Source organism: Trachypithecus francoisi, unplaced genomic scaffold (assembly GCF_009764315.1).
Source record: "Trachypithecus francoisi isolate TF-2019V2 unplaced genomic scaffold, Tfra_2.0 Lachesis_group13, whole genome shotgun sequence".
NCBI classification, from domain to species: Eukaryota; Metazoa; Chordata; class Mammalia; order Primates; family Cercopithecidae; genus Trachypithecus; species Trachypithecus francoisi.
In genome coordinates this window covers 82,974,267-82,987,822 of record NW_022681458.1, presented here as the reverse complement: position 1 = coordinate 82,987,822, position 13,556 = coordinate 82,974,267, and the positions used below count along the sequence as shown (strand labels likewise).

The window sequence follows — 13,556 nt, the reverse complement described above, 5'->3', positions numbered from 1 at the left end:
GTTAGGGAGGATTCCCTCTTTTTCTATTGATTGAAATAGTTTCAGAAGGAATGGTACCAGCTCCTCCTTGTACCTCTGGTAGAATTCAGCTGTGAATGCATCTGGTCCTGGACTTTTTTTGGTGGGTAGGCTATTAATTGTTGCCTCAATTTCAGAGCCTGCTATTGGTCTATTCAGGGATTCAACTTCTTCCTGGTTTAGTCTTGGGAGAGTGTAAGTGTCCAGGAAATTATCCATTTCTTCTAGATTTTCTAGTTGATTTGCGTAGAGGCATTTATAGTATTCTCTGATGGTTGTTTGTATTTCTGTGGGGTCGGTGGTGATATCCCCTTTATCATTTTTTATTGCGACTATTTGATTCCTCTCTCCTTCTTCATTAGTCTTGCTAGCGGTCTGTCAATTTTGTTGATCTTTTCAAAAAACCAACTCCTGGATTCATTGATTTTTTGGAGGGTTTTTTGTGTCTCTATCTCCTTCAGTTCTGCTCTGATCTTAGTTATTTCTTGCCTACTGCTAGCTTTTGAATGTGTTTGCTCTTGCCTCTCTAGTTCTTTTAATTGTGATGTTAGAGTGTCAATTTTAGATCTCTCCTGCTTTCTCTTGTGGGCATTTAGTGCTATAAATTTCCCTCTACACACTGCTTTAAATGTGTCCCAGAGATTCTGGTATGTTGTATCTTTGTTCTCATTGGTTTCGAAGAACATCTTTATTTCTACTTTCATTTCGTTATGTACCCAGTAGTCATTCAGGAGCAGGTTGTTCAGTTTCCATGTAGTTGAGCGGTTTGGATTGAGTTTCTTAGTCCTGAGTTCTAGTTTGATTGCACTGTGGTCTGAGAGACAGTTTGTTATAATTTCTGTTCTTGTACATTTGCTGAGGAGTGCTTTACTTCCAATTATGTGGTCAATTTTGGAATAAGTGTGATGTGGTGCTGAGAAGAATGTATATTCTGTTGATTTGGGGTGGAGAGTTCTATAGATGTCTATTAGGTCCGCTTGGTGCAGAGATGAGTTCAATTCCTGGATATCCTTGTTAACTTTCTGTCTCGTTGATCTGTCTAATGTTGACAGTGGAGTGTTGAAGTCTCCCATTATGATTGTATGGGAGTCTAAGTCTCTTTGTAGGTCTCTAAGGACTTGCTTTATGAATCTGGGTGCTCCTGTATTGGGTGCATATATATTTAGGAGAGTTAGCTCTTCCTGTTGAATTGCTCCCTTTACCATTATGTAATGGCCTTCTTTGTCTCTTTTGATCTTTGATGGTTTAAAGTCTGTTTTATCAGAGACTAGGATTGCAACCCCTGCTTTTTTTTGTTCTCCATTTGCTTGGTAGATCTTCCTCCATCCCTTTATTTTGAACCTATGTATGTCTCTGCATGTGAGATGGGTCTCCTGAATACAGCAGACTGATGGGTCTTGACTCTTGATCCAGTTTGCCAGTCTGTGTCTTTTAATTGGAGCATTTAGTCTATTGACATTTAAGGTTAATATTGTTATGTGTGAACTTGATCCTGTTATTATGATCTTAACTGGTTATTTTGCTCATTAGTTGATGCAATTTCTTCCTAGCCTCGATGGTCTTTACATTTTGGCATGTTTTTGCAATGGCTGGTACCGGTTGTTCCTTTCCATGTTTAGGGCTTCCTTCAGGGCCTCTTGTAAGGCAGGCCTGGTGGTGACAAAATCTCTAAGCATTTGCTTCTCTGTAAAGGATTTTATTTCTCCTTCACTGATGAAGCTTAGTTTGGCTGGATATGAAATTCTGGGTTGAAAATTCTTTTCTTTAAGAACGTTGAATATTGGCCCCCACTCTCTTCTGGCTTGTAGAGTTTCTGACGAGAGGTCTGCTGTTAGTCTGATGGGCTTCCCTTTGTGGGTAACCCGACCTTTCTCTCTGGCTGCCCTTAAGATTTTTTCCTTCATTTCAACTTTGGTGAATCTGGCAATTATGTGTCTTGGAGTTGCTCTTCTGGAGGAGTATCTTTGTGGCGTTCTCTGTATTTCCTGAATTTGAATGTTGGCCTGCCCTACTAGGTTGGGGAAGTTCTCCTGGATGATATCCTGAAGAGTGTTTTCCAACTTGGTTCCATTTTCCCCCTCACTTTCAGGCACCCCAATCAGACGTAGATTTGGTCTTTTTACATAATCCCATACTTCTTGCAGGCTTTGTTCATTTCTTTTTCTTCTTTTTCTTTTGGTTTCTCTTCTCGCTTCATTTCATTCATTTGATCCTCAATCGCTGATACTCTTTCTTCCAGTTGATCGAGTCGGTTACTGAAGCTTGTGCATTTGTCACGTATTTCTCGTGTCATGGTTTTCTTTTTTTTTTTTTTTGAGGCGGAGTCTCGCTCTGTCGCCCGGACTGGAGTGCAGTGGCCGGATCTCAGCTCACTGCAAGCTCCGTCTCTCAGGTTTACGCCATTCTCCTGCCTCAGCCTCCCGAGTAGCTGGGACTACAGGCGCCCGCCACCTCGCCCGGCTAGTTTTTGTATTTTTAGTAGAGACGGGGTTTCACCTTGTTAGCCAGGATGGTCTCGATCTCCTGACCTTGTGATCCGCCCGTCTCGGCCTCCCAAAGTGCTGGGATTACAGGCTTGAGCCACCGCGCCCGGCCATGGTTTTCATCTCTGTCATTTCGTTTATGATCTTCTCTGCATTAATTAGTCTAGCTGTCAATTCTTCCACTCTTTTTTCAAGATTTTTAGTTTCTTTGCGCTGGGTACGTAATTCCTCCTTTAGCTCTGAGAGGTTTGATGGACTGAAGCCTTCTTCTCTCATCTCGTCAAAGTCATTCTCTGACCAGCTTTGATCCGTTGCTGGCGATGGGCTGCGCTCCTTTGCAGGGGGAGATGCGCTCTTATTTTTTGAATTTCCAGCTTTTCTGCCCTGCTTCTTCCCCATCTTTGTGGTTTTATCTGTCTCTGGTCTTTGATGATGGTGACGTACTGATGGGGTTTTGGTATAGGTGTCCTTCCTGTTTGATCGTTTTCCGTCTGACAGTCAGAAGGACTGTCTGTTGGTCTGTTGGAGATTGCTTGAGGTCCACTCCAGACCCTGTTTGCCTGGGTGTCAGCAGCAGAGGTTGCGGAAGATAGAATATTGCTGAACAGCGAGTGTACCTGTCTGATTCTTTCTTTGGAAGTTTCCTCTCAGGGGTGACTCCACCCTGTGAGGTGTGGGGTGTCAGACTGCCCCTAGTGGGGGATGTCTCCCAGCTAGGCTACTCAGGGGTCAGGGACCCACCTGAGCAGGCAGTCTGTCCGTTCTCAGATCTCAACCTCCGCGTTAGGAGATCCACGGCTCTCCCCAAAGCTGTCAGACAGAGTCGTTCGCGTCTGCAACGGCCCCGCTCTTTCCCCTAATGGACTGCAGCTGTGCGCTGTCCGCAGCGGTAGAGTCTACAGAGACAGGCAGGCTTCCTTGAGCTGCTGTGAGCTCCACCCAGTTCGAGCTTCCCAGCGGCTTTGTTTACCTACTTAAGCCTCAGCAATGGCGGGCGCCCCTCCCCCAGCCTCGCTGCTGCCTTGCGGATAGACGGCTGTGTTAGCAGTGAGGGAGGCTCCGTGGGCGTGGGACCCTCCCGGCCAGGTATGGGATATATTCTCCTGGTGTGCCTGTTTCCTTAAAGCGCAGTATTGGGGTGGGAGTTACCCGATTTTCCAGGTGTTGTGTGTCTCAGTTCCCCTGGCTAGGAAAAGGGATTCCTTTCCCCCTTGCGCTTCCAGGTGAGGCGATGCCTCGCCCTGCTTCAGCTCACGCTGGTCAGGCTGCAGCAGCTGACCAGCACCGATTGTCCGGCACTCCCTAGAGAGATGACCCCAGTACCTCAGTTGAAAATGCAGAAATCACCGGTCTTCTGTGTCGCTCGCGCTGGGAGTTGGAGACTGGAGCTGTTCCTATTCGGCCATCTTGCTCTGCCCCCCGCTGTTAAATAGATTAACATAGGTTAATGGAAACTTTTATAAGATTGCTGCAGGGAGGGGGCAGATGGAGAATTTTAAAGCATACTTTTAAATTTTTTTCTGTAATACAAAAGTTTATCAGTTTAAACGTGGTTCTGATAACATGTAAATGAGAATCTACAAGCCAGTATGTGTTTAATTCATGGAAATAGCCCTAAAATTTGAGGGGAGGCAAGGGGTAAAAGTGATAAGTTTATCTTACCTTTATACTGTTGGACTTGAAGTAGTCTGGAATACTGCAGAAATTAAAGTCTCTTAGAAGTACTTATAAAGTCATTGAGAAAAATATAGATCTTAAACTGTCATTTGCTAATGACAACATTACTTAAATCATTTGAAAATAAATGATAGGTTAGCCTATTTTACTTACCTTTAAAATATTTGTTACGATTTTTATTCTCAATTGAGAGGGTTTTTCATTTTCAATCAGAGGGTTGCTGATGAATATAATTATTGTTGTTTTGTTGTTTTTACTATTTGTTTTTTTCCACCCAGAGACAGTGTGGGTAGAAATAACAAAAAAGAAAGCTTGTGATTATATATGACTGAAGTCACCAACCAGGATGAGTTATGATAGCTTTGGGAAATGTGCCTTCTTTTCCAGCCTCCTTTTAGAGGACTCAGAAGAAGAAGAAGGTGACTTATGTAGAATTTGTCAAATGGCAGCTGCATCATCATCTAATTTGCTGATAGAGCCATGCAAGTGTACAGGAAGTTTGCAGTATGTCCACCAAGAGTGTATGAAAAAGTGGTTACAGGCCAAAATTAATTCTGGTAAGATTTACCCTTTTGTGTTTTCACAATTTTTTCTAAGAGATGCATATATGTATGCATTTTGGTTAACAAATCTGTAATTTATAGATTGTCGAATTTAGACTTGTTATCAAGTGTCTTAATTTTTGAAGTCTCAGCAGAAGCATTAAAGAGCATTAGTCTTTGTAAATTTTTAGTAATGTGTCTTGTATTTCATTTCCCACCAAACTATTTACTACTTCATACATGTATAGTACAGCTGTAATTTGTGATCACTGGTGTGTCCCTTTTATCATGTAAGATCCTTTTGAATCAAGGAAATAGACTCACCATTTACCAGCTGTGTGTCCTTGAGAAAGATTTATTTCTAATGTTGCTGTTGTGTCACTTAGCGAGTTATGATAATAAGGCTACTATGGGGATTTATTTGTTCATTGAGTGCCTGTAATGGAGCCAGGCACAGTAGTTCTAGACATTGGTTATAGGATGGTAAAAAGACAAGGCACCTGCTTCTTGTAGTGATATTGGGTGTTAACGAAATGCCTTTCTGAAGTGAGAACATGTAAATTGAGGGCTGAGCTATTCCATGATTAGGGGAAGAGCACTCTAGCATAGGGAACAGCAAGTTCAAAGACTTTAAGGTGGGAGTCAATCTAGGTCTATTTGAGGAGCTGAATTATGCATAGTGTGGCTGGTGTGTAGTTAGTCGGGGAGGGGAGATAAAGTTGAGATGAGAAAGATTAGCAGAAGTTAGTTTGTGCAAGACTTTTAAAGGCCCAAATCTTAGATTTAAATATGATGGGAAGCTACTAAAGGGAAAGGGAATGAAATTATCTTATTTATATTTGGCTTCTCTGAGAATGGATTTTTAGGGGGACAAGAGTAGTACAGGGAGACCAACCAGGAGTCTGTTATCAGAGCACTTGGTAGAGTTGGTGTTGATTAACGTGTAGCAGTGTGACCGTGATGATAGAATGGATAGATTCTGTTATATTTTGTAGGTAGATTCTGTAAGACATCCAGTTCAGCAGATTGGATGTGATGGAATGAAAGAGAAAAAACAGTTAGGGAAGCTCAATTTTTGCCTTGAGCAGTTAGTGAAAGGCAGTTCCTTTTACTGAAATAGGAAGCTGAAAAGGGAACCAAGGGTTCTGTTTTGGACGTTTTATTTGAACTGCTTACTAGATAACCATATGGAAATGTCATGTAGGCAGTTAGCTGGACAAGCCTGGCATTTCAGGAGAAACACTGAAAGTTTCAGTTATGAACACATGAGTAACGTTTGAGGTTTTGGTATTAAATAAGGTCAGCTAGAGGAAGAGCATATATCAAAGAAATAGGCCCAGGGCAGAGGCCTGGGACACCCAAACGTTGAGTGAGAACAAAGGAGATTTGAAAAGCAGCCTTTAGGAAGGAAGAAAACCAAGAAAATGTGTTGCGCAAGCCAAAAGAAGAATGCTTTAAGGAGTATGGGATCAACCCTGCACTTCTGAGAGGTCAAGTAAAATGAGAAAAAAGAATAATTGGATTTGATAGCATAGATGTTCTTCCTGGTTTCAATCTCTGGAATGCTGGATTCCTGAGCCTGATTAGATTAGACTGAGTAGAGAAAAGGAGGTAAGAGAGGATAGACAGCAACATAGGTTCAACACTTTGAACAAATTTACTACCAAGGAGACTGGAGATGGGGAACAGGAATTAGAGTTACATGGGATCACAAGAAGTGTTCTTGTTTTATTTTGAGGTAGGGGATTTTAAGGCATGTTTTTATTTTGAGACTTCTAACAGAGGGAAAAAAATATGAAAAGAGGAGAAAGAAGATAGGGTCCAGAGCACAGCTTGAGTGGTTATCCCTTAATAGGAGAAAGGATATTTCCTCATCAGAAGGCTAGTGTTGATGTGAGTGTTTATCAGTTTGTTGCTTTGATGGGAAGATTTATGACTCCCTCTGTTAATTGCTTCTGTTTTCTTAGAAAGAGAGGTAAGGTCTTTAGCTGGTTAGGAAGTTTTGAGGTGTGAGGAAAATAACATTCTAAGGAAGTGGATGTGTAGTAGGATTTCCAGATTGTATTAGTGTCTGTAAAAGTGATTTTAAAATGAGGTACACATACAGTTTTTTTAAAGCAGTTTTCAGATGCTTGGTTAAAGGTATGGACTAGAGTACAATGCTGGTAGGTCTTTTGCCAGGCAAGTATGATGAAGGGAGTTGAGGGTATCTATAAGGACATAATTGTGGCGATCCTAGAAATTAAAATCAGAAGGAAAGTAAGGACGTCAGGAAGTGTATAGTGACAAAGAGGTAGAGTATCTGAATTTTATTGACATTGATGTAAGTAGGCTAAAATAAGAATTGGTACACAGGAGGAGGGGATGCTTAAAATGGAGATTTAGGGGTAGTGCAGCAAATTGTGATGAGGTCAAGGGTATGAACTTAGAGTTGGTGACTGAGATGGGGAAGGGTGATATTGGAAGCAAAGATGTTGAGAAAGTTATAATCCAATGGGACTGGTTTTGGATGTTGAAACAACCAAGGATTTAGTTGGCAAAGAAGGGTAGAGAACCAGGTGCTGAAATCATTAATGATGGTGGGGGGGGATTAAGATTTGAAAACAGTAATGGGTGTGTTGGGTGGGCAACTACCCTCACTTCTTGGTCCTGAGTTACAAGGGACTGTGGGGATAAAATGGCTATAGAAGCATATATATAGGTATCATTAGTCAGAAGGCACTGTGGTTCAGGCATGAAAGTAAAGAGATAGTTGAAAAGAGAAAGGTTGGTGATTAGAGGAATTTACTGATATTAGACCATGATACCAGGGGATATAGGAACAACTAGTACGGTAGAAAACTAGATCAGATTAATAAATGTACATAATTGTGTGAGATTAAAGGTCTGATCATTAGCATGGTAACAGACAACTATGTTGTGAGGTATGATGGCACTGATTTTGATTTTAATAATCTGTTGGAGGAGTTGGGTTCAAGTTGGAGATTATGGGGATACTGGGAAAATTCCTGAGACTCCCAGTAATCTGGTAGTCAAGTGGTGAGCAGTAGCCCTCTAGGGGGCACAAGAGGAGAAAGCAGTATCTTTTCTTCTAAGCTAGTCTAAGCCCAAGGCTCTGAACAAGCTGTCTCACCTGGAACTGCCTTTTCTCTGAGCTGTATGGTGTTAGGGTAACTCACAGGCTTTGTTAGTCACTGCCCTGAGGTGTTAGATGTACTAAATGAGAGATTACAGGTAAAGTGCTTAGTATTTTGACACTTAAGGGCCCAGAAATGTTAGCTATTACCAAAATGAAGAACAACAACTTGACTCAACTTCTGATACATATAATTGGATTGTTAGTGCTAGATATGGAGGAAAACAGATAATACAGTTTATTGTTTAAGAACATTGGCTTTTTGAAGTTAGACAAGCCCAGTTTGGAATATTTACTTGAACACTCAGCTAGCTATAGGGTCTTGAGCATGTTTCTTAACATTGGTTCTAAACCCTGGCTGCTGATCAAAATCACCCACTGGAGTTTTTAAAAATACAGATGGGCCAGGTATGGTGGCTCACACCTGTAATCCCAGCACTTTGGGAGGCCAAGGCAGGTGGAACACCTGAGGTCAGGAGTTCGAGACCAGCCTGGCCAACATGGTGAAACCCCCGTCTCTACTAAAAATACAAAAATTAGCCAGGCACGGTGGGGCACACTTGTAATCCCAGCTACTCGGGAGACTGAGGCAAGAGAATCGCTTGAACACAGGAGGCGGAGGTTGCAATGAGCTGAGATTGCCCCATTGCACTGCAGCCTGGGTGAAAAGCATGCCACTCAGTCTCAAAAAAAAAAAAAAATTACAGATGATTCAGATTCACTCTTAAAGATTCTTAAGTAAGACTAGGTTAGGCCTCAGTTCTATCTTGAGTAAAATTGACTAATACCTCATAAAGTTGTTATGAATGTCAAAAGAGTTATTGTTCATAGTTTCCCACTGTACCAGTTACATGGTAAGTACACTGTTAAATTAAATGGGAGTTAGTTTGTTTTTGTTTTTGTTTTTTGAGACGGAGTCTTGTTCTGTCACCAGGCTGGAGTGCAGTAGCACAATCTCAGCTTACTGCAACCTCTGCCTCCCGAGTTCAAGTGATTCTCCTGCCTCAGCCTCCTGAGTTAGCTGTGATTACAGGTGCACATCACCACACCTGGCTAATTTTTGTATTTTTAGTAGAGATGAAATTTTGTCAAGTTGGCCAGGCTGGTCTCGAATTCCTGGCCTCAAGTGATCTGCCCACGTTGGTGGCCTCCCTGGCTAAAGTTTCTATATTTTTAGTAGAGATGGAGTTTTGTCATATTGTCCAGGCTGGTCTCAAACTCCTCGCCTCAAGTGATCCGCCTGCCTTGGCGGCCTCCCAAAGTGCTGGGATTACAGGCGTGAGCCACCACACCTGGCCTAGAGTTAGTTTTATAAGGTTATAATAAGTACTTTTCAAGATATGGCCAATTGAATGTCTAAGTCTCAGCACCTGAACTTTCCTGATAGGTATTCAGAAGTATTTCTCAGAGCTACACAAAGACCCCATCTGGTAGAAGGTTCATTCTGGTAGAGATTTATTTAAACATTTATTAAGAAGCTACTGTATCTGGATTGCTAAAGTCTACAGGATATACAAAGTTAGGCAGATGCAGTCAGGGTGTAATGGAGAGAGCCCGGATTAAGAAATACAGGAGTAGGCTGGCTGTGGTGGCTCATGCCTGTAATCCAGCAGGACAAGGTAAGAGGATCCCTTGAGCCCATGAGTTAGAGGCTGCAGCGAGCCATGGTCATGCCACTGCACTCCAGGCTGGGCAGCAGAGAGAGAGCTTGTCTCCAGAAAAAAACATGTAGGAATCAACGGGTTGCTCCCAGCTGTGTGTAGCCTATTTGAATGAGTTAATAAGTCTCTTACTCCATAGAGGAGGAAAATGAAGCCCTAAGATATAAGAGAATCTGTATTAAATGATCTCCAAGGTCCGTATTACATTTTCATGTATGCTAGACTCCAAAAAGAAGCTTGGTTTTTTTCTTATACTCAAAATATAGTGAAAACTCAATGTAATTTGACTACAGCCCATTTTGAGACAGCATGCTTCTTCAGATTAGCACTCACTTTCAGCTGTTTTCTAGAACATGTATGTAAGTTACTGCTGTCTTGGACCTTATGCCAAATTTTACTCTTAAAAAATTCTTATTAACACTAGTTATTGCAGTTTTATGAGTTCCTTGAAGGCAGGACCTACTACTTACTCTTTTTTGAATCTCCAAAACCTCTAATTATTGCTTGCACATAACAGTCACTCAACAAATGTTAGTTGAATTGAATTGAAACCTATCTACCCTATTATTCATATACCTTACTCTAATTTTAAGGCCATTTTTCCATTTGAAACCCTATCTGAAAATAAACAAACAAAGGAAAAAGCAGACAGAACCTAAATGTTTAATTACACAAGACTACTACCTACCAAATTGGAACCGAAAAGCTTAGGAATAATCAAATGTTGGATGAATATGGAAGTTTTCTTTTTCTTTTTAAAAAAATGTTTGGTAAAACAAATACATAAATAAAATATACCATTTTGACCATTTTTAAGTATACAGTTTTCATATTCACAGTGTTGTGCAACCATCACTCCTATTTCCAAAATTGTTTATCATTCCAGACAGAAACGCTAACCATTAAGCAGTAACTCCTTACTTCCTACTCCCTTCTCTGCCAAATCCCTGGTAACTTCTAATCTACTTTCTGTCTCTCTAAATTTGCATATTCCAGATATTTTATGTAAGTAGAGTCATAAAATACTTGTGCTTTTGTATCTGTATTTCATTTAGCATAATGTTTTAAAAGTTCATGTTTGCAGCATATATCAAGACTAATTCCTTTTATGACTGAAGGGAGCTGTTTTTATTTGGACGAAGGTGGGGTCCCTTTTTTCCCTTTCTAGCAAGTAAGGCAGACACATTCCTTAAACTCCAGAAGGTCTTAGGTATGTGTTGTCACATCAAAGATACTTTGGTGTATCTTTGATGTGACCTTGGGTGTGTAACTAGGTGTTTGAGATGTTACGTCACTAAACATTGTTTTCATGGCATCATGTCAAAGTACTTAATGAGTAAGTAGGAAGTACAGATGACATTCCATTGCCTGTGTCTGCTTCCCAGGATCAAGGATGTATGAGTATCTGGGAGGAAGAAAACAACCAAGGTATCTAAATAATGGTGGCAGCTTATTATCATAGGGCAGGACCTAATGTGCACATTGGATATTATAGACTGCTGTATTAGGGGACATTACTGGTTTACTGCAGAAATGTAATATTTCCTTTTCTTCTCCTTTCCTTTAAGGTTTTATTTATTTTAAGCTTAAAACTTAATGAGCAAAAGTGTTTTAAGAAGACATTGTAAAACTAAGTTTTACTTGTAATTTAATTTTTACCAGGTTCTTCATTAGAAGCTGTAACCACCTGTGAACTATGTAAAGAGAAGCTGGAGCTTAACCTGGAGGATTTTGATATTCATGAACTACATAGAGCTCATGCAAATGAACAAGTTAGTATATTTTGCCTAATTTGGTAAGTGTCTATTCTATGCTTCAAGGACAGCTCTTGAAGAAAAGATTAAATCATGGTCAGAAACCTTGCATTAAAATAATAACAACAATGATAATGTTCTTAACATAATTCTGTTACTGCATTAGGTATTAGAATTTCATAATTTTTTTTTATTTTTCCCTTAAGCTTAGGAAAGTTGTTCCAAAATAGGGATGCCAACCTTATTTCCCCACAGCTGTAAGTTTTTTGAGATGCATAAATGATACAGTTAGAATGAAGAGCTCAATAATTTCCTCCTTTTTCTTTACTGAAGGAAAATTCAGGAGGTGGGGCAGATGTGTGTTTAAGGAGCTTACTAGGGTGACTTTAGAGCCAAATTGTTGAAGTGTGGTTAGCATATTTGTTTTAAAAACAACAAACAAAAAAAGATATGCTGTAAAGGGAATGCATGAAGTGCTTGAAAAACACTTTCTGGCCAGGTACAATAGCTCACACTTACACCTAGCACTTTGGCAGGCTAAGACAGGATGATTATTTGAGGCCAGGAGTTTGAGACCAGCCTCGGCAACATAGCAAGACCCAGTCTCTACAAAACAGAAAACAAAAGCACTTTTTAAATGTAGGGGTAATGGGTCTCCCCTCTTTTGTTATATTGAATGAGATTTACAAAACATAAAAACCATTTTGTGCGGCCGCCATCTCTGTTTAGTTCCAAAACATTTTCATCACTCCAAAAGAAAACCCCTCTACCCATTGAACAGTTGCTCCCCATTCTCTGCTGTCAGCCCCTGGCAACTACCAGTCTGTGTTGTTTTATGGATTTACTTATCCTGGATATTTCATACAAATAGAATCATACATTAATATATTTTAAGTATGGGAATAATAGATACCCTTTGAAAATCTGATTAAAACTATGTACCCTTCTTAGAAAATATATAGACACAAATTCTGTCTCTAATTTAGGGGATTCCCAGATCCTTTGAAGCTAATTACTTAGATCCAGATAAATAATCACTGATCTAGAGAATGGAAACATTAAGCAGTTGATGTAGCATAGGTGCTACTCTATGCCAGTTATGTTGTTTTATTCTCCAATGCACTAGTTATCCAAAAAGAAAATGACTTTCAGCAAGGAAATGTTTTAAATCCCCAAGGAGTTCTCTGTAGCTAGCTGAGCATTGTTATTTAAAAACCAGGGGAAACATGGAAAAGTGGAATCATGCAGAAATAAATATAAATACATAACTTGTCTTCTCAAAATGAGAGTCGGTTTCAAAAGGATTGTTTCTTCTGCCATCTTCCTTCCCAAGATGCTTCATCCTGTTTCTCAAAGGCAGTTTTTTCCTTTTGTTTTGGTTTTGGTTTTGTTTTGTTTTTTTGAGATGGAGTTTCGCTCTGTCGCCCAGGCTGGAGTGCATTGGTATGATCTCGGCTCATTGTGACCTCTGCCTCCCGGATTCAAGCAATTCTCCTGCCTCAGCCCCCTGACTAGCTGGGTTTACAGGCATTTGCCGCCATGCCCAGCTAATTGTATTTTTAGTAGAGATGGGGTTTCACCATGATGGTCAGGCTGGTCTCGAATTCCTGACCTCATGATCCACCTGCCTCAGCCTCCCAAAGTGCTGGGAATACAGGCATGAGCCACCCACCGTACCCGGCCAGTGTTTTCCGTTTTGATCTCAGTCAGGAATGTTTTTATTGTTTTCTAAGCATTTTAATGAACCATATTCTTCAGAAGTTTTAGGAGATACTAGGTGGAGTCATTGTAAAAACAATGACAGCCTTGATTAAACTTCCTGGTTTTAACTTGTTTGTTCTGTATGAACAATAGATTCTAGTGGCCTGATAGCTACACTAATTTTAAGTGATTCGTTTCTATTTCCACATTAACCAGTGGCTTGATCTTTTGCAAGGTGATAACTTTTTTTTATTTTTTTGGAGATAGAGCCTCTCTCTGTTGCCCAAGCTGGAGTGCAATGGCACGATCTCAGCTCACTACAACCTCTGCCTCCCGGGTTTAAGCTATTCTCTTGCCTCAGCCTCCCAAGTAGGTGGGATTGCAGGCACTCGCCTCCACACCAGGCTAATTGTATTTTTAGTAGGGACGGGGTTTCACCGTGTTGGCCAGGCTGGTCTTGAACTCCTGACCTCAGGTGATCCACCCACCTCAGCTTCCCGAAGTGCTGGGATTACAGGCATGAGCCACCGTGATTGGCCCCATTAAAAATTTTTGAAAAGTGTTCTGGATATATAATTTCCTTT

At 40.7% G+C, this 13,556-nt stretch overlaps 2 protein-coding genes across 12 annotated transcripts in view; one reads left to right on the top strand and one right to left on the bottom strand.

Moving 5' to 3' along the window:
* Positions 1-13,556, bottom strand: part of CD302 (CD302 molecule) — a 48,210-nt gene that overhangs the window by 2,522 nt on the left and 32,132 nt on the right. The gene's annotated exons all lie outside the window — the stretch shown is intronic.
* MARCHF7 (membrane associated ring-CH-type finger 7) overlaps positions 1-13,556 on the top strand; it is a 64,632-nt gene that overhangs the window by 41,131 nt on the left and 9,945 nt on the right. For 8 of the 11 annotated variants that reach the window (XM_033231350.1, XM_033231346.1, XM_033231345.1 and 5 more), the window contains 2 exons: positions 4,566-4,735; positions 11,180-11,289. In XM_033231350.1, the coding sequence (XP_033087241.1) occupies positions 4,566-4,735; positions 11,180-11,289 (280 nt within the window). Of the gene's footprint in view, positions 1-4,565; positions 4,736-11,179; positions 11,313-13,556 lie in introns of all 11 variants that reach the window. The other 3 variants (XR_004441751.1, XR_004441750.1, XR_004441749.1) reach the window with 1 other exon arrangement.